The sequence below is a fragment of the Falco peregrinus genome, chromosome 4 (genome assembly GCF_023634155.1).
Source record: "Falco peregrinus isolate bFalPer1 chromosome 4, bFalPer1.pri, whole genome shotgun sequence".
Taxonomy (NCBI): Eukaryota; Metazoa; Chordata; class Aves; order Falconiformes; family Falconidae; genus Falco; species Falco peregrinus.
In genome coordinates, this window is record NC_073724.1 from 21,406,570 (window position 1) to 21,428,099 (window position 21,530).

A 21,530-nucleotide genomic window follows, 5' to 3' on the forward strand; every position below is an offset into this window, starting at 1 on the left:
GTCTCTCCTTGCCTTGATCCATTTTCTATCATTCTTTACTAGTCCTGTTAGAGAGTTGAACAGAAAGCAAACAGTCTACAAATGAACTCTCACATATAGGCACCATGTATATTCAAAACCATGGAGTAGAATACCTATTCAGGACTGCACCTTAAAGAGACAGACAAATCCATTATATACAGCTGACCTTACTAGATTTGCAGATGTGTGATAACCTCATGTGTCCCCGATGATTCAGTCTCATAAAAAACAGGAGCTCTTCTGCGAAACAGGAGCTCACACACGCTCAGTCTCTGTTACAACTCTGCCTTGCCTGCACAAAACAGCTCCTGAAACTGCTGCAGTGCTGCCGTCCATGTGTTTACCACCTCACTGCCTAGCTCTAACGAAAGCAGTGCCCAGTAATGCAGGTAGCAGACCTACCCTCTAGACCTCCACAACGGTTGCAGTAGCAGGGGAGAGTTTCAGAAAAGGCTCATTATAAATGGAAGCCCAGTTGCTCAATCATGGAGCAGTGGTTGAAATCTTGAACCTTCACTCATCTGAGTTAAACAAGCATTACTTTCCTCTGACCTGCAAGCTGTGCATTCAGTAACACCTCGCAGAGGGCACCCGGTGGACCTGGAAAGGCTCCACATCCATTTCACATCACAGGAATGCATGCAAGTGCCCAAAGCACAGCAACACCCCAAAGGGGAACAAGCTAGATACCCTTGATTTCATTTATGGAGGCAATACTGCTTATTTCCCAAGTAATTCACCTTGTCTGTAAGCACAAAAATGAATTGTAAATTACTGGATACAACATTTGAAGGTTTATTGTTTCAGGCGGTTATTTTCTGCTTGGATATATGCCCATAGATGGGACCCTCTGCTCAGACTGCTCAGGGTTTATTTCAAGCACAAACCTGAGGGAGGGCAGCTCTGTTTGAAATGGAAACTTTCACTTCAGTTCTTTTGAAGGTGTGGGTGAGATACAATTTAAAGGAAATGTCTGGATGTGCATGGGAGGTACTTAAAGGGGAATAATATGCGTATGTTACAATAAAGTAAACCGTTTGCAGCATATATAGGATCTCTAAAGGAGATTTTCAAAAACTTCAGGGTCCCACTCACAGTCCATTGGACTTGTGTTCCTGTTAGCCCTGTGGATAGTTTTACAAGTATTTTTATAGTCTTCTTGTCTCTTCTTTTGTTTGTACAACTAGATCAGTGTGTGCTTCACCAGGAACAGATACTACTAGCAGACGCTGGAGTAGTGTTCAATGTACACAGGGCTTTTACAGAGATGTCATGCTTACCTCACTTTTCAATGAGGCTTGCCTCAGTCCTGTAGATGAATATGGTATGAGTCACTCCCGTGTTTTGACAGCAGAGACAACTGCAGTGCACCGCTACATACACATGTAGTTTTCTGAGTAAGATCTTGTACCTACCTTTCAGAGGGATGAACTAGGGAGTAGATTTTATTATAGACATCGTTATAAACCCTGGTGTTCTAGCAATGTGTTCTGTGTAGGATATTCAAAAAGTCCCTCTAACAACAGATTTTCTCCTCTACTCTCTTCCCCCCGAAAAGACACAGGGCTGGTGTATAAACATTAATGAAAGAATACAAAGGAAATAAAGCCACACACTACTATATTATGGGATGGTCATGCATATTACACATATACATATGTAGAAATAATTTGCTTTTAAAAAGGAGGAAAAATAAAATTACATAGTCAAGCACATGTATCTATGTATCTTACAAACACTGTGAAGCGAGTTCTAGAGCAGATTTTGATTTCTTCTAGCTTGTTCAGAGTTGCATCCTATGAAGAACTTGCTTCTGAAGTTTCTGATAATATTCTAAGGAATTTAGTACAGATCACATAATAAATTTTCTATAAAATATTTAAAACAGTCAATCAAACTCTAGAACAAGAATGTTATTCTCCATTAAACACGACAAATTGAATTGTGTTCCCAGTTAAGACAAGGCAAAATTCCATTGATTTTTGTGGGTCTGGAGTTGCACCTTATTCATTGGTTACAAAATTCTATTAAAATATTACTACTATTGATTAAATTGGGTCATTTATTAAATTAATTTGTATGGAACTATTTATTTTTTGGTAGACTTTGTTTCTTTACATTGTTTCTTATCACAGGTGCATGATCTTACTAGTAAAAATATTGTTTAGCTTGTTTTAATGTGAACTGCGAGAAATTACTATCACTGTTTATGGTTTTTATGTCTATAAACTATGCTGGTGTGAGTGGGTATCAGCAAAAATACTGGCCTGACTGCACAAAAGACACTTCTTAAAAATATATATATATCACAGAGTCCTGTGATAAGTAGCCAACACGGTGTTTGTGATCTGTGCAATATTGCAAAATGTAGTAAGCCACAAGGAGTTTGCAAAGGAATACTGCTGCTTCTAAAAAGAGGGATGTGAATAAGTTTGACCTATATGGATTACAAAAGAAAAATTCACTTTCACCAGAAAGATAATATTGAGGACGAACATTAAGCTAAGTTTATTCTCTGAAATGTGTGATATTTTTCATATATTCCAGCTTACCTTCCCCTGCTGAGTAACTTCTTCGTGGAACCTTTCATTAAACCTACAGTAAATCAATCCCTTAGTGAATGCTTTTCTTTTAAACATTATTATCTTGTCCTTATTCACTGTTATCCCCTCTTTCCCAGGCAGGAAATAAAACCACCCAGGTGCTTAACTCCCCTCTTCTTTGCAATAGACCAGAATTTCATATCACAGTGGAACTCTAAGCCCTTTGTTACTGTTTTACACGTAAAATGCAACCAAAGCAGCGTCACACAACCCAAAAGGTATTAGAAGTTACTATTAAAATAATATTAAACATTCACCTCGCTATGCATTAAAATTGTCCATGCTGCAGCATTAACCACCACAGCAGAGCTCACTGTGGGTAACTGCAGCTCCAAAACACGGCCCCAGCAGCAGCAGTTGCAGAGCAGAAGGGAAAAGCATCTTTCTAGCTGCCCTTTTGTGCAGAAGCTGAAATCCATCCATCCAGATCGAATGCTTCAAAAGTAGAAAAAGGTAGGAGGCATCTAGACGTACTGACTTCTGGAGTATGAGCTTTCAGTCTTGCTGTGCAGATGCTGGCTGTGAGTGGGGTAGTGGGTTGCTGCAGAGTATCCGTAGCTTCTGGTTTCCTCACAGCAGCAGCAAAAGCAACAGAATATGGCTCCAGCAGCAACGAGGCAGAAGGCAGCTACCCAGCCCAGGTAAAGGGCCTCTCCAAGCTCCCTTTTCTGTGCAATGTTGACCATGGGGTTGTAGAAGTCACTGATGATGGTGTTGGCAACCCAGCAGACCGGGATGAGCTCAACGACACCGGAGAGGATGAAGAGGATCCCAGCCATCAGAATAATATAGCCCTTGGCTTGCCAGCTGCTCTGCGTGCACCGTGTGCACTTCATCCCAGTAATGGCAATCGTGAAAGCGAGGAATGAGAGCACGGACCCAGCACACATCAGCCCTCTGGATGCCTGCAGGTCCCGTGAGAGGGCCAGCACGGAGTCATAGACTTTGCACTGCATCCTGATGTTGGCTTGCCTGATGCAGTGCATCCACAGGCCTTCCCAAATGGTCTCAAACACGATGATGTTGTTCTCTATGAAGGCAGACACCCTCCACTGAGGCATGCCCGTGACAGCGAATGTCCCAATCATGCCAATGCCACCAACAAGCAGCCCAGCGATCTGCAAAGCACCACCGATCATGTTGCCTTTGCAAAGCGAGCACACCTCAGCAGGTTTCCTCAGTCAGGCGCACACTGCTGGCCAAAAAAAATGAGCAACTTTTTCCGAAAGTCGTTGTCCCTTGTGCAAAGAAAGTGTCAGAGCCAGTCTGCACGACTTCAGATCAGCTTAAATCTGGCACACAGTACCTGGGACTTGGCTGCGCCTTCATTGCCTTTATAATTCCCCTGCCACCACTGACTCAAAGAGGCAAACTGAGCAATCAAGTGGAACAACTTTCCACAGCTAGAGAAAGGACAGGGTGTGTGTGAACCAGCAAGAGCCACTTAGGATAAAAGTACCTGCTGAGGAAGATGCTTTGCATTGAAGTGACTTATTTAAAAAATAAATAATAAAAAAAGAAAGTTCTGTGCTCAACTCTAGCTATTGCCTACAGGTTTGCCTGTGCTAAGGAAATGGACTGGTCTCACTAGGGAGACTTAGGTGGGCACTGATGCAATTACTGAAGCTGTTGCACTGAACAAGCAAGAATATTCTGCTTCGGCTTGGCTTGGTGGCAAATTGCCAGGAAGAAATGGGAGCTGTGCTCCCTGCCACAGGGCCTTTGCTCCCAAAAGTACTTTTGTTCTGAAGCTTGAAAGAGAGTGGAGTGACAGGATCAAGGAACAAAGCGAATCAAAAGGATAAAGATAAAGTAACTCTGAACCTGAAACAGTTCTGCAGAGGATAATCAAAGCTGCAAAAGACCATTTAAGAGGTAGAAAGGAACAATAAAATGCCTCAATCCTGCTAATACCTGTACACATATATAGCTTTATACATTTTTGTGGCTCTACTGAGTGATATGGGAATAGGCAGGCTTTTGGAGATATCCACATGCTTAAATGATTGCACAATCAGGTCTACAGAATGGTGATTTAAGCTATGTAAAAAATTGTTTTCCTGTGCAAAAGCAAACCCAGCAATTGCCTTATGATGGAATCTAGTGCAATGGAAAGCGATGGCTCTCCAGGTGTTAGAGCTAATCTCCTATTAGAGCTATCCATGTACAAATACTTCAGAAAGAACTCATTTTATAAAAAAAAATTTAAGCATAGTAACTATGGAGAGCAGATGAACTGTTCATTCAAGAGTCCTTGTACGATATGACCAGCAGACAATCCTGGAAAATGTCAAGTGAAGAAATCTGGGAAAATCAGAGCAACTGAAACCAGTCAAAAATCCAGAAAAAAACCCCAGGCATATAACAGTGGATTCTTTTTACAAATCCATATAGCTACAAATGTATGCATAAAATATTCAGCCTGATCTCTATTTGTGCCTTAACATGGAAAATAAAAATTAGGTATAAACTATGATTATTTGTTACAAAGTAGTACTCCATATATTGCAACAAGAACTAATTCGCTATACTGTAAAAGATCAATTTAGGTTGTAATTAGCTAGATATTGAAATACTAGTCCTGCTTTTCATTTGAACTTTCTTGCCTCTATTTCTTTTCTTGCTATTTATGTATCTTCAACAACAGAAAGAGAATGCAAAAAAAAAAAAAAATTGAGCAGTGCAGTGTTAAATATGCCAGCTTGTTGGCACATCAATGATAAAGAAAAGGTAAAAGTCCCACTTGCATGTAGTATTTTATGCTCCCTAAGTGTGTTTCTGTGTGTGCATAAGACTATGGTTAGGAGGCAAGGGAAAGTAAGATGCACTCTATGACTCTTTTCCACATTCAGTTTGGCTTTCATATCCACCTGCTTTTCCAACCTCTGCAGCAGGCTGCTGCTATAAAGACATGCTAAAGTGATGAAAGCAGGCAACCTCCCCTTCTATCTCTGGTCCCTTGAGCCCCGATTTGTGACCAGGCAACTTTCCATTCTGCCCATTTGGTTTTGTTTATATCTGTGAAATCAAACCTGCTGTCTGCATGGCTTTCCTAATCCAGAGGCACAGAAAAGTGCAGTTCATCTGATGGCAGCTCCAAAAGCATATGAAGGGTTGAGAAGCCAAGCAGGTGTCTGGTTTTTTCAGGTTTGCTCCTACTGCTGTGGTGCTTAGCAGTACCTGATCTAGTTGCGACTACACTGTCTGCTCGGCATTTCTCCTGCCACACAGCTGTATTTGCAGTTTGGGCTCCTGCTTGCCATCAGCCAGCTGCCCTTGGCAGTTCAAGCCCCTTTTGCCATGTCTGTGAGCAAGGCAAGGGAGGGGACCTATAGCCTCCTGCGTTAGGGACCATGAAGGCCCCCGTGTCACCCCGTGCCACCTTCGGAAGGAGGGCATGCAGGTGCAAAGCACTGGTGGGTAAGGGCTCTCCTCCTCTCCAGCTGCAACCCCTGATCTCGTGTGAAGGGTGTCATTTGCTGGCCAGCCATAAGGGATGACTTGATTCTGTTGGGCAGAATGTACATTCCCAACACATTAATTTGGAGAGGCCACTCTAAATCTTGCTGTATTGACATAGGAACTGCACAGACTGCTACAGCGTGAGAGCATCTGGATCTGTGTAACTGAAATGACAATTTGCTGCTTTGCATGCCGCAAGCTAGTGCTGTCATACAGACCTGTAAGTGATGGGGGTCTGGGTACAGGACTTTGGGAAAACTGAGTGGGGAAAGTTTCTTGGATGACTGGGTTCATGGAATCACAGAATCATTCAAATTAGAAGGAGTGTCTGGGTGTCATCTAAGCCAACCCATGCTTGAAGCTGTTCCATTCAAAGTCATGAGGCCAAGAACCCAAGCAAGTTCCATTTCAGCTATCAAAAACGTCCCAAAGGTTTCTTGGAGGAAGAGGGTGGTTAAATCCTCTTCCCGCAAGTGTGAGACAAGGAGGAGTTTGAGGAAATGTTATAAATGCACAGTATTTATCTGCTAAAATGGATTTGGCATATTAAATATATAATAATATAATTACCATTGCACAGCTTTGCAGCTCCATGGTTGCCACTCAAACAGCAAAGGAAAAGCTACCCGCCTATAGCAGAACAAATAAACAAGCACTTTAATAATGTATCAGTAAGTAAACACAAATGCAATACAAGCAGCAGGACTGATTTTTCTTACAGACTACTGAAGTTCTAATTTACAGGACATGGGAAATAATTAGCTGAGCAAATATAATTTAACCACATTATTGATTAATTTACAAAACCATTAAAGCTTCCATACAAATTCATGGTTAGATTGTGTTTGTGTCAAGGATTCAGCATTTGCACATTCTTAGAAGGATTACATTTTAGTGCCTTATCTTGCTTAAAACCATTTTCAGAAAGAAATGTGGAGAAATCTTATTTAGCATTATGGATTGCATCTGCTTGTTTACAATTAAAACACAGGAAGGGGGCAAGTCAAGAATCTCATTATTTGTTCTCTGTATTCAAACATGCCATTTCATTATGGGAAAATATCAGAACTACCTGTGATTAACTAATCATATTCCACTGTTGGCCACAGGATCCTATTATTTTGTTATAAAACAAATATGCACACACAAATTAACCATTTCCCTTCCTTTCCTTTCCCACTATGTTAAAAAATTAATATCCTTAAAGTCAGTGTCAAGCTTTTCTCTCTGACCTGTGTATTTTCCTGCTCAGTGTTCCCATCCCTGCCCTCCTCCCCTTTCTCCTCTCCAAAGCGGGTGAGTAAATCAGCTGCAGGCACCCGTTGTTCTGTAGTCTTGATGAATAATGTGGACCTAAAGCAACTACAGCACTGCCTGAGCAGAAAATACACGGCATTTCAGGAGTGGGCTTGGGTGGTCTGTCCGTTAGCTTCAAACAGGACCCCATGGTCAGGACACTTCCCTGTCTCTTTGACACTTTGGTAGCACCTTTCTCCAATGAATCCCCTTGTGTGAGAGCGAGAAGGGATTTCTCACTCTTACATGGCTTGGCTTCTGCATGTTGCATGCAGTTTGGGGAGGAGCTGAACTGAGGAGATAACCGTGTGATTAGCTCAGCTGCCATTTAGCACCATTTTTCACAGCTTCTTGGGGAGCCCACTGCTCCCCAGCAGGGCAGTACAGCCCCCAAGTCCCTGTCATGACCCATTTTCAGCCACTAAAGGTGTATTCTAATAAAATACAGCAGGAAAATATGTTTTAAGCATGATGTCCTTCCTCCTCCTGAGCATACAGCATTTTTTAACTCCAGAGTTGTGAAGTGCTAACAGCAATCACCGATGCTGAGGAGGAGGTGGGGAGAGGGGGAAGACACGGTTGCTCAACACCTCCAAAAATCTCACCCTGCATCAGTAGCAAATTGAAAAGAATCCTGATCATTGATGCTCTTATGGAAAAACAGACGAGTGTTGATGTCAGACAAGTTGTTCAGCATTTTCTTTCCTGGAATGCTATTATTACTGTGTCAGTGGATGTGCACAGCATGGCTTGCCCCAGGTACACTGTAACCTGGCACTTATTTTTCTCCAAGATCTTTTACCTAATGCAGCAGAATGTGAAAAGCCAGTTCAGCATATCTAGTGCAAGCAGAGTCACTTACATGTCACATACATCCATTATCAGCTTCACTGAAGAGCCACCCCTTTTCAGTTGAGGTAGCTTTTACCCCTGTTCCTTCTCTCTCCATCACTTACCACTAACATGATGCCATTGTCTAGATGGCAAAAGGAACAATGACAGAAGAGCAAAAAATAATAATCCTTGACTAGTAATGTAAAAGCACTGCAGAAAATCTTTTTGCCTAATATCCCAAATAACTTTACACATTTGTCTCTCTTGCTCCCCACGCTTTAAATCCCATATATAAAATCCATGACAATGTGATGATGTTCTCTTGGATTAACATGCGGTGCAGAAATTTCAATTTCCCTGCTTTTAACTTCTGTTTGTTTTGTGAAGTATTAATGCAGAAAATTTGCCTAACTTGGAACAGGGACACAAAGTTCAAAAATAGGATGTCTGAAGATAGGCAGTGGCTAAAGAGCATCAGAGGCAACAATTTCCTATGCTGTCTGTCTCTGCACACCTTTAGAGACAGCCAAAACCTCGTGAAGTGCTGGATACAAAGAACTGACCTATTACGTTGCTGAGTCTTCCTAAGAATTAATAGCAGACAATGACATGCTAAAGGAAGGGATGGAAAGCTATCCCCTTGGTGGCTTGAAAAATGGACTAGATAAAGTTCATAGGCAGATGTCAGGGAATGTCAGCACTGAGACAGACTCACCCTGAGGAGGCTATAGGACATTTCTTGCCCCAGACTAGCATTGGGAAGCTGACCTCTGACTTCAGATCCCTAGCTTACACTCACTGAAACCTACAGCCCATCTGCTGTGAAATGAGTAGAAACATGAAGTATTTTGTATAAAGTTGCTTTTTTCTTCATGCAGAAAGAGACATGATCGCTAATATGAAGGTCTGAGATGAATATATTTCTTCATTGTTTTAGAAAAAGCATTGATGTGTTTGAAAGAAAATTTAAATCCCAGTTTATCCCGTTCAGGTGGTTGCCTCAGTAGCATTCTCTAGCATCTCCTGCAATTAGCCTACAATTTACAGATGCCAGACCTTCTTTAAAATGCAATCTTGCCTAAGATGGTCTGATTAAAAGTTTTACATCTCCGGACAAAACCTATCATTTGTGGCTTTTCTGCTCCAACCCAGTTGGAAGCATCACTGTATTACATTTAATTTTCTTTTCTAAAAGTTCCCCAGGCTTTTATTTTTAGCGTTCCTAACATTCTTGCTGTGAAGTGCTGCCCATCATAAGACTTTCATGAGATGATAGTTCATCAAAGACAGAAACAACTGGCCAATGCTTGTCTTCTGTTATACCCTAGATGCCTCAATGACTGCGGCGGGATTTCGCAGGTGGAAATGAGAGCAAAACTTCAGTTTTACCTGCTTGCCTAGAATCTATATTAAGTGTTTAGCAGAGAAAATGCTAAGGGAAGATAAGGATTGTTTTCAATTCAGTTAATAATGTTTAATCTTTTGGTGTAATAAAATGATCGTCACGATAATGTATATATTATAGAAGTGGTCTGACATTTTTGAGGCATAACAGTGAAATTGCAGTTATTGGTAGTAACCTAAGGGTAAGGAAGGAAAAGGGGATTCAGAAAAGCAAACCCACAAATTCAAAATATATGCTGTGTGAAGTCAGAACAAGACTGAAGGGGAGGGTTGGTTTAGCATGGCAGTTAATCCGCAACCTACAGAATGGGCACACCCACGCTTTGGAGGTAATGCTGTGGTGTGAAGACCTGACACTAATACAAACAACATGTATTTCTTGCTTCTGGTTTTCTGTGTTCTCGAGAGGCTTCCCCACCCTTTTTCTTGATTTTCTTTATTTACTCTTCTTAGAAAAAATCCAGGCTTGTATCCCAGAAATTTTCTAGCATGCTTTTGCCTCTGCGATAGCTTACCTGGCTTTAGCACAAATAGATTTTTGTAAATGAGCAAAATAACATCTTCAAAAACAGATTATCACAGCCTGGCATGATTTCTGGAAAAAGAACAGACAAATCAGTAACACGATAAATATCCTCAAGCAGGCCAAAAGAAACTCTAGAGTTTTAGTCTTTGCATGACAATTGCTGTAACGTGATACACGTTTCGTGCCAGAAGCCAGCAGCTGGCAGGTTGTTGGAGCGCTCCCACAAATCTTTCGAAGCACATCCCGGCACTGCTGGCGTCACTGCTCCTCTCAGCAGCTGTGCCTGAGCTCTCTTTGCCTTCAGATGCAGCAGCATCGACTCGTATCCAAGCCTTACCTCTTCTTATGTCTTAAGCCCACCCAGATGCTAGCAGTGCTCTAGCGCTAATAAACGCTTCCCTATTCAGTCTCCACAGTGTGGTTTTGACAGTAGAAGTGACAACATAGATATGCAAGCTCTTTTACAAAGAAAGCCCCTTGAGCCTGCAATAACATTGCAGAGCATGGAGTCCGCTGCTATGAAGTCTGTGCTAATTACAGTCTTTCACTAGCCACATCTGATAAATGGCCCTGCACTCTGGGAGGAGAGAGATGACAGGCAACTGCTGCTTGCAAACATTTTTCACTCACTGCCTACCCTGGCCATGGTCCCACGTTCCAGAAGCAGTAAGGAAGGAGCTGGTGTTTCCACACACACAGGAACTCACCATCTGCAAAAATACAAGGGCAGGAATCGTTTGCTTGCGTTTATGAGGACACACCGTGGTCAGGAAATAGTCCAGCTCAGGAATCCAGGCTTGGGTACTTCTAGGAAAGCACAGTTGGGGTTGTTTGGAGTGCTGCCCTAGGGAAGAAAACTTAGGCTCGTACTCTAAATACTCTTCATATGTGGTGTGACACCCCCCCCCCCCAAAGGTACTTTCCAAAATTCGAAGAGGACCAAGCTTTCTCCTTGTAAACACCATAATTGTCAGCAGTGCTCCAGAAAAAAAGCATTTAAAGCAGGTGTATATATAACTAAGAAGCCTTTAAAAACTGAAGGGAGGATCAAAACATCATATAAAGGGGGATTTCAATGCTTTCTCCTTCAGCCACTTTTTTCCAATCTGATTGGGAATCCATACGTCCTAGTTTGCTTCTGGGTTAATACTTTCTCATTTATTGCAAATTCTCCTTGTTTTTTGGCTTTCCACTGCTGCATTCATCAGTAATGTGAGCCAGGGGTAGGCAATATTCTCACAAGCCAGGTTTTCCCATGGTGGACCCCTCCTGAATCCTGCAGGAGATCCATTCATGGAGTAATAGCAACACCAGTAATAGCAACACTTACAATGCCAAAACTCTTCAAGATCAAGGCAAAGTGTTCCAGCTGCAATATTATCCACAGATCAACATGCTATTAAATTAGTTGGGGTCCTGCACAAAAAATCTTTACATATTTACTGTGAAATACCTGCATGACTAAATAAAACAAGCTCTAGATGAAACAGATGAGTGGAGGCAAGAAAAAGGAAGAACTTTCTTGACATTTCAGTATAGTTCATAGTATTTAAACAAACACACAAGAATTTTTCTGAAAGATGTTTTAGTGGAAGTTATAACCATATTCGAAACAAAGTTGTTTGCTCACCAAAAGGCATGGAAAGAAAAAAAAAATGTAACAATAAACGTTTGGTGCTATCAGAGCAGCTGGAAACAAAGATAGAGAAGAGAAGGACAAGAACGCATCTGGGGAGGCTGGAGTATGCTGGGTTGTTATTTTTTTTACTTGAACGACAGCAGGAAGTTTTTGGCTTCCAGCTGCTTCAGGTGCTGGCTCCTTGTGTGGTGCAGCTCCTTGGATTTCCATTCTTACTTGTCCAACCCCTTTTCTTTTTCTAAGAAAGCTGCAGGTACGTACACAAACTGTCATTCACCTCACTCAGGCTTCAAGATACAGTTGTTGCCCCCGTATCCTGCAAGTGTACTGATGGTGACGGTTCAATGTTGAGAACTTCCCATCTCCCCCATTCCCTGATCTGGCTGATCTCTGTGTACCAAGGTGGAACAGACACCCTGCCTCAGGCAAGAGTCTCTGCCCAAATTTCTCTTTGCTTCCTCTCGGTGTGAGTCAGACCTATGATATTGCAGGGCAGCTACGAACAGCACTTTAGCAATGCAGAATGCATCTGCACATTTGGTGGTGGTTTTTATATTTGTTTGCAGCCTTACCAACTGTGCCTTTTAGATCACCACCTTCTCCCAGATTTCTGCTAAAAGCTTATGCCAGCAAACTCACATTTGAATTTAGTCTATTAAAATGTAAACCATCGGATGGCACATGTTCAGCTGGCACAATGCACTCTTACTTTCATGGAAGTACTGAACAAAAATACTTTTCAGAGATATAGCAATCCTGAAACATTATAAGTGCTGTGACACTGCGTCTCCTCTGATAAGTTAAATTTATCCTAATTGGGAAAATGTTCAATTTTTTCCAACATTTCTTTGCTCATCTCTATGACCTGTTCTGCTGGAGTGCGAGATTGGGATGCACACAGGGAATGCAAGAAGAGCCGGGTGCAATTTTTTCAAGGACAATATTTTTCAATCCAAGCCGGGTTTGGCTTTTAACAACAACATATGCTGCAACAAATGTTCTTTTCTGTCAATGTAATTCATTATCAGATGAAATTTCCAAATGAAATATTTAAACAATGACAGAAATACTAAATATTTAATTTAGAAGTCTCACCAGTGAAAGTTAAAACAGAAGTTGTTAAATAAAAAGCCACCATTTTTCTCCATGTGATCTATTTAAAAAGCCAAAACCTTTCTCCCTGCATAATGAAAGTATTACTGAATTGAATTTTATATGAAAATTCTCATGAAAAACAACAAAATAAACTTTTTAAAGGAAAGTAATTTATGAAAATCCATTTCTCCATTTCGCGGATACTTTTTTTAAAGAGGTAAGCGAGTTGCCACACACAGTGTTTTCCCACCTTCTCACACACGTTTGGGCACACACAGACACACGGGGGGACACACAGAGACACACAGAGCCGTTAGAAAGGCAGGCTGTAAGAGCTCCTGAAGGAAAATGAAGGCAGCACCACAGCACCATAGCCATGTCCCTGCCTTGCACAGCAGACTTGACTGAGAAAGCAACAGCCTTAGGCCTCAAACTATGGACCATTTCTCTAATTCTGAGTCTCCAGTAGGTGTATGCGCCTCCTTGTCTATCAGTAGAAGACAAAAAAAAAAAAAAAAAAAAAAAAAAAAAAAAAGCAGCATTCATCTATGCCATGCCCCTAGCACAGGACAGTGGAGAAGTCACAGACAGAGCCTTCACTTGGTTTCAGCCACCTAGAACCATCTGCAGTCACAGAGTACTCTTTCTTCAGTATTAAGAAGGTGTAAGAAATCAGCAAAGGGAGGCAAGAGACTGGCATGGCTGAATCGAGACCAGCTGGTCAAACCAAAGGGCAACAAGGAAATGCACAGACAGTGGAAACAGGGACAGGTATCGTGGGAAGAGTACAGGGGTGCTGCCCAAGTTGTGTACGGGTGGTGTCAGGAAGGCCAAGGCACAGCTGGAGCTGAACATAGCAAAAGACAACAAGAATAGTAAGAAGGGCTTCTGTAGGTATGTCAGCCAGAAAAGGCAGTTCAAAGAAAGTATATCCCCCGCCCCCGCTGCCTTGATGAACACAACTGGCAAACTGGTAACAACATATAAGGAGAAGGCTGAGGTGTTCAACAACATTTTTGCTTCAGTCATCATAGAATCATAGAACAGTTTGGGTTGGAAGAGATCTTTAAAGATCATCTAGTCCAACCCCCCTGCAATGAGCAGGGACATCTTCAACTACCTCAGGTTCCTCAGAGCCCCGTTTGACCTGACCTTGAATCTTTCAAGGGATGGGGCATTGACCACCTCTCTGGGCAACCCGTTCCAGTGTTTCACCACCCTCATTGTAAAAAAATTCTTTTTTATACCTACTCTGTATCTACCCTTTTTTGGATAGATCCTCCCTCTCGGGGATACCCACCAGTACCTCCAAGTCCTTCTCTGAAGGGCTGCTTTCTATCCATTTATCCCTCAGCCTGTATTGATACTGGGGGTTGCCCCAAACCAGGTGCAGGACCTTGCACTTGGACTTGTTGAACCTTGTGAGGTTCACATGATCCCACTTCTCAAGCTTGTCCGTGTCCCTCTGGATGGCACACCCTCAGATGTGTCAGCTGCACCACTCAGCTTGGTGTCATCTGCAAACTTGCTGAAGGTACACTCAATCCCACTATGTCACTGATGAAGATATCAAAGAGTACTGGGACAATACAGACCCCTAAGGGACACCACTTATCACTGATATCCATCTGGACATTGAGCTGTTGACTACTGTCCTCTGGATGTGACCATCCACACAGTTTCTCATCCACAGAACAGTCCATCCATCAAATTCATATCTTTCCAATTCAGAAAGAAGGATGTTGAGGGGAACGGTGTCAAAGTTCTTACATAAGTCCAGATAGAAGACAGCTGTACCTCTTCCCTTGTCCTCTGATATTGTCACTCCATCATAGAAGGCCACTAGGTTGGTCAGGCAAGACTTGTCCTTGGTGAAGCCATGCTGGCTGTCTCAAACCACCTCCTTGTCTTCCATGTGCTCTAGCATAGCTTCTAGAAGGCAGTGTTCCAGGATCTTCCCAAGCACCATGATCTTCCCAAAGGTGAGGCTGACGGGTCAGTAGTTCTCAGGGTCCTCCTTTCTATCCTTTTTAAAAACAGGTGCAATTTTTCCCTTTTTCCAGTCACCAGGGACTTCACCTGACTTTCATGACTTTTCAGATACCATGGGCAGTGGTTCTGCAACTACATCAGCCAACTCCCTCAGGTCTCTGCGATGCATCTGATCAGGACTCAAAGACTTAGGTATGTTAATGTTCCTCAGATGGTCACGAACCTGATCTTCTCTTACGGTGGGAGGGACTTTGCTCCCCCAGTCCCTGCCTTGAGGTCCATCCCCTCGAGAGGTGTGGGAAGAGACATGGACCTCTACTCCACCCTGGTGAGACCCCACCTGGAGCGCTGCATCCAGCTCTGGATCCGTCAGAACAGGAAAGACATGGAGCTGTTGGAACAGGTCCAGAGGAGCACCACAAAAATGATCAGAGGGATGGAACACCTCTCCTATGAAGCAAGACAGAGAGTTGGGGTTGTTCAGCCTGGAGAAGAGAAAGCTCCAGGGAGACCTTACTGCAGCACTTAAAGGGGGCTTATAAGAAAGATGGGGACAAACTCTAGCAGGGCCTGTTGTGATGAAAGAGGGTAGATTCAGACTAAGTATAAGGAAAAAAAAAAATTATGATGAGGGTGGTGAAACACTGGAACAGGTTGCCTAGAGAGGTGGTCAATGCCCCATCCCTTGAAACATTCAAGATCAGGTTGGACAGGGCTCTGAGCAACCTAATGTAGTGGAAGATGTCCCTGCTCATTGCAGTGGAGGTTGGACTAGGTAACCTTTAAAGGTCCTTTCCAACCAAATGATTCTGCGATTACTCTGAATATCTTCAATTATGTATAAAGCCAAAAGGGGGGAAAATCTACTAAAAATAAATGCTTTGAATACTTTTCCAGACTATCTCTGCAACAGCCCAATAATAATGAGAATAAGCAGTGGAGTTTCAATTACAGTATCAAATACTGTGTTACTCATCAGTTATTACAAAGTTTCTCTAGTATCAAGTGCTATATGGGATCCTGCTATTACCCCTCTTGAAGACATATGCAAAGTCACACTGTCCAAAGAAATTGAAACAAGAGACCTCTTGAGTTCTGACCAGAGGACAGGCTGGATCATTTTTTTGCCCTTGCACAACTTGCCTGGCTACTGTGGAGCTCCATGGAAACAACTGTGACAGTGATATGTGAGGACAACTCCTCAATCCCACCTGGGAAGAGCTAGCCAATGTTGTTACTCAGGAGTACACATGGAGTAGAGAGGCACTGCATCCCCTCCAGCCCCCTGGACTCCTGCACTTGAATGCCCAGGGACTGCAGGATTGTGTAGTAGTGACCTCCAGCACAATGCCAGGGCAAGCACGAGCTTCCTCCCAAAGTAGATGGTGAACCCATACCAAGAGCTATCCCAGTGGATACTTCATGTGGCTGTCCCTCCAGGTGAAGAGAAAAGCCGCGATATCTGCATCAAGTGCTCTGCCACCACATCACTGCTGGAGGGGAACACCACAAGTAGATGTTGGTGATAGCCAGATGCACCTGCACTTGGCAGGTGCCTACAGAAGCTATTTCAGCCCCCGAACAGTGATATACTGGTGCTCACACCAACATAGAGAGCAAAGGGCTGAATATACCCCTGACCAAAATAATTTATGGACATATATCAACCAACGTCCAAGGAGATGAAGGTGAAGGATTTCTGAAACCATCAATTGCTGTCCCAGGAGTGTTTCTGCCCTCAGTTCTGCCTGGATTCACTAGTTCTCTACCAGCTGCTGTTTCTCTCCTCTCCCAGCCAAGGATACAAGTGTGAGGCCTTAGATTATCACCCAAGGTCTGGCGTTAGAATATATCTCCACGACATACCATACCACAGCACAGAGCCCCAGCGGAGCTCCAGATTAGGTTGGGAGTCCCAGCATCTCCAGGTGAGCTGATTTCTGTTGTAACTTATCTTCTTCCTCTGCTGAGCACACAAAATTATCTCCACACAGTCTGTCCATCCACAAGCTACACACATGCTTCAGGGCATGCGCCCCTTCATATCTACTGACAGATAAACAGAAGACCCTGTACAGTATTGCAGGATTTAATTAATGTGATATTTCTCATACCCAAATTCTTAAGTCTTCCTTTGGAAACACGTAGGGCAAAGGAGCTGTGTGAGGTCACAGTCAGTGATAGGTCACCTCTACTAATCAATATCAAAACAGAAAAATACAGTTTATAGGCATATATGGTCCCCTAAATGTGAAGTTTGGCAATACTTAAGTAATAGCAATCTGTCCAGCTGCTTCACACAGTTCTCACCTCAGCAGTACCTAAGCATCTTCCACTTTATGGCTATAATGTCAGCTACCCCACAATTAAGCGTGACAATACCTAGCACTTTGTCAACAGCCCTTGTCAGCTGGTAAGCACATTACATTTATTAATTAGGCTTTGCAATACTCATCAGATGTAGGTTGCTAAGTACAGTATGGTTATCTCTGTTCAGTGACAAAAGCCAGTTACAGCTGTCCAGCCTCAGAAAATTACTTATGTGGTTTGTGCCTCAAAAATTCAGTGTTCTGTTACATCATGCTTATGATCCTTTTCAAGGACTGAGAAGTCTCTTTTCTTCTGTGCTTTCCTGAAATATATACCTGCACTGTCAGCATTTCCAGCTCACTTTCCCTTTCCGTTAAATCATCAGCAATTTAGAAGCCATTAAGATATAAAAACTGCCTACTGGCTGCCTGGTTTCTGAACACGTTGGTAAAAGAGACTTTCAGGCCCATACACAGGGTTAGGGAGCAGGGCCATGCTACTCTTAAAAGTTTCTGCTAATTCAGGCTTGAAATGCTGCGTGGTGCCTGTAAAAGAGAGTGGCTGCTGAGCTCCCTCCTTATGGACCTGGGCATGGGGAGTGCACTTGAAGAGTAATAGGGCATATGTCTGGAGGCAATAGCTACCATCTCTTAAGAAAACTAATGAGTCAAAAAGTCTGCACACAAATCAGTCCACAAACATCCAGTGTAGCCCACTGAGACGTGCACTTCAATAATAGTCAAGTTGTTCTTGAATAGGGTATCCAACAGGGCGAGCGTCAAGCAACCCAAACCATTCAGGGCAAGATCAGAGGCATCAATTCTCATAGCATCATGGAATGGTGTGGGTTGGAAGTGACTTTAAAGATCATCTAGTTCCAACCCCCTGCCACTAGACCAGGTTGCTCAAAGCCCCATCCATCCTGGCCTTGAACAGGGATGGAGCATCCACAGCTTCTCTGGGCAACCTGTACCAGTGCCTCACCACCCTCACAGTAAAGAATTTCTTCCTAATATCTAATCTAAATCTACCCCCATTCAATTTAAAGGCATTACCACTAGTCTTATCACTACACGGCCTTGTAAAAAGCCCCTCTCCAGCTTTCCTGTAGGCCCCTTTAGGTACTGGAAGGCTGCTGTAAGGTCTCCCCAGAGCCTTTTCTTCTCTAGGCTGAACAACCCCAACTCTCCCAGGCTGTCTTCATAGAAGAAGTGCTCCAGCCCCCTGATCATCTTCATGGCCCTCCTCTGGACTTATGGCCAGCCCCATGTCCTTATATTGGGGGCCCCAGAGCTGAACACAGTACTCTGGGTGGGGTCTCACAAGAGCCAAGTAGAGGGGAAGAATCACATCCCTCAACCTTCTGGTCGCACTTCTTTTGATGCAGCCCAGGATACAGTTGGCTTTCTGGGCTGCAAATGCATGTAGCCCAGTCACGTTGAGCTTTTGTCCACCAACACCCCCAAGGTGTTCTCCTCAGGGCTGCTCCAAATGCGTTCTCTGCCCATACTGCATTTGTGCTTGGGATTGCCCCACCCGCATGCAGGACCTTGCACTTGGCCTTGTTGAACTTCATGAGGTTCACACACGCCCACCTCTCAAGCCTGTCAAGATCCCTCTGGATGGCATCCCTTCCCTCCAGCATGTCAACTGCACCACACAGATTGGTGTTGTCAGCGAACTTGCTGAGGGTACATGCACTCAATCCCCCTGTCCATATCTCCAACAAAGATGTTAAAAAGCGCTGGTCCCAATAGTGACCCCTGAGGAATGCCACTTGTCACTGTCTCCACTTGGACATCAAGCCATTGACTGCAACTCTTTGAAAGTGATCACCCAGCCAATTCCTTATCCACCAAGTGGTCCATCCATCAAATCCATGTCTCCAGTTTAGAGACAAGGTTATGTGGGACAGTGATTTGATTCCTGCTTTTCTGCACAAAAGCGTAGGTAGAACCCAATGTGGGTTGGATATTTTTGTTTCCATTTCTTTGATTTTGAGGGCAAAAGGGAAAAAAGCCTGAAGATTCCTGTGCTGAAATGTCTCCAGATTTGGAATACCTCCCCTGTTCTGACTGTTGGAAGGCACCCAGCAGCTTCAGAACAACGAGAGGTTGTATTTGGATCATTTAGAGAAGTCAACCTTGAAAAGAGATGTCTTTACTTTGATCTAAGACAGAATAGCGTTCCCTTACAATCCCAAAGATAGGAGACTAAAGAGCATGCCTGCAGCAGCGATTCAAGGTAACCTTTTGCCTTTGCTCTGCAAGAGCCTGTAAGATCTCCCGCAGTCACTTACAGCTGTTCCTGGCATCCCGCTGCAGCCTGAGCTTCCTTACTGAGGCAGAAGGGGTTCACTCGAGCCTGTGAGGACCAAACTGAGACTCTCCTGCCCAGGAAGGGACAGGGTGAGATGAAGGGCAGAGCCATGAGAAAAGCCCAGGAGAGCAAGCACGCCTGCTCCTACTGCCTCCAGCCATAGGCAAGGAGTCCAGCAGCTCTCTCTAGCTCTGGGACCTGACACGGCTGGAGTCACCACAGAGGATTTGGCCATTCCCACCACCCCACTGATGGCCACCACCAGATCTGCCAAAATCTGTCCTCCGGTGCTCTTGCCCCGTACAGCCAGGCAGCAAAAATGGTGCCAGCAGCCTCCCCTGGGCTTCCCCAGTGATGGATGCCCTTAACCCACAGCCAGGAGCTGCCCCGTGCCAGGGCGTGTGGCACGCAGGTGTGCTCAGGGGCAACCAGCTCAGGGCTGCGCTGGCTTGGCTCAGCCGGTGGGGCTTGGGACCTTACAGGGGGTAAGGACCCAACTAAGCGAAGTGCTACTGGCCATGGCGAAGAACTGCTTTGCCAGCACAAATAACTAATCTGGTAAAAAAATCTGGCAACTCAGTTACCAGGTTTAGACAGTGTGTCTTTGGGAAAGACTGACTTAAAACATGAGCAAATACTTCGAGGGTCCACTCTACACCCACTGAACCACTTTGTGTACTTATGCCTGATAGTTTAAACAGGATTTTTGCGTCAGGGGTGTTAAATTTATTCTAGTTGATTGGACTTGAAACCTCTAATAACTACATCCATTTGTACTATATATACACAACCATTTAATACAAAATAAATCTTGTATCAGGGCTCTTGGAAGATATTATAATGCAGCTGTAAAAATTACTAGTAGCTTTTAAGTTGGACCATCAGATTAGTGTCAAGTAACAATTCCTATGTCTTGAATTGTTACATCTCAAATATTACAGCAATTTACTATCAAGTAGCAATGATAATACTATTTTTTCTAGCAACACTGACTAACAAATTCCATTCAAATTATTAAAAAATAGTACTAACCCTAAAATCACTTTCCTGAGCAGTTAAAAAAAAAAAAATTATGTACCTTCTGACCAAAAATCTTAGGCAAAATGAATAGTCTTGGCTTCTATCCAGAAATTACAGATAAAATAGGTAATGGCTGAAAAACATGTTAAAAAGCTGCCTGCTCCTAGTGGTACTGATGGCAAATTCTCATCTGTCTTGTTTTTGTATTTCTGCAGTAAATGTATGAAACATGTTAAAGTCAAATTTGCCCTCTGTAAGGAAGGTGTGAACAATTATGACTCTTTGTTCTTGTGAAAAACAAGCCAGGTGAGAATCCTTCACAATTCTTCAGAAAGCACCATCCTTTACTAAATGACAGACACTATGTGTAGCTATAAGGAGACTAAACAAGCAAATGTGATATAGATGGATGAAGGGGAATAAGAAATATGGGGAAGAACTCAGTGTGACCGAAAGCACACCTCTTTAGTTCTAATCCCTTCTCTTCCTTCCTCTGCAGTGTCCCAAATAATCCTTATCTAAATATTTTATTCTGAAACTATGTTGTCTCTTATCTTTTTACAACATGGTTTTGTATTTGATCTTAATCTTCTTCTATTTAGCTTGTACCAGCCTCTGGCCTTTTCACATTTAAGGATTTTCTTTCTGCAGAAATTTTGCATTACAAGTAGGAAAAAATGTAAGTATTTCTGTGGGTAAATAAGCACGTAGGTTATTTAGGGGGGGGGGGGAGAAGATATGGACATTTTAGCTTGAATTCATTTTCCTAGAAGTTAAAGAAAAGTCACGTTTTTTTTTTCTAATAATGATATTTTCAATAGGATGAAGGCATGCTGAAGGCAGTGCAGTGAGATTACACCAATTTACAATATTGCAACACATCAGATTGCAGCCTGCTGTCTCAGGAGTGTGCCTCTAGCTCGCATAAACAGCTCTGGAGTTCTTTGGAGGAAATGTTTACTTTATAATTTCACCACAAACTAGAAAGTCAACATCAGCTATAGTGTTG

General features: G+C 43.1%; 1 protein-coding gene across 1 annotated transcript; it reads right to left on the bottom strand.

The window, feature by feature from the left end:
* Window positions 1–2,362: 2,362 nt before the first annotated feature.
* Window positions 2,363–3,913, bottom strand: LOC101914467 (claudin-8-like). The gene has a single exon (XM_005240596.3). It carries the CDS (start codon window positions 3,761–3,763, stop codon window positions 3,089–3,091), a length of 675 nt encoding a protein of 224 aa, XP_005240653.2. The 5' UTR covers window positions 3,764–3,913; the 3' UTR covers window positions 2,363–3,088.
* Between the last annotated feature and the right edge of the window lie 17,617 nt (window positions 3,914–21,530).

Coding starts and splice junctions, on each gene's coding strand:
- LOC101914467 (XM_005240596.3), bottom strand. CDS start 3,763: ATGATCGGTGGTGCTTTGCAGATCGCTGGGCTGCTTGTTGGTGGCATT.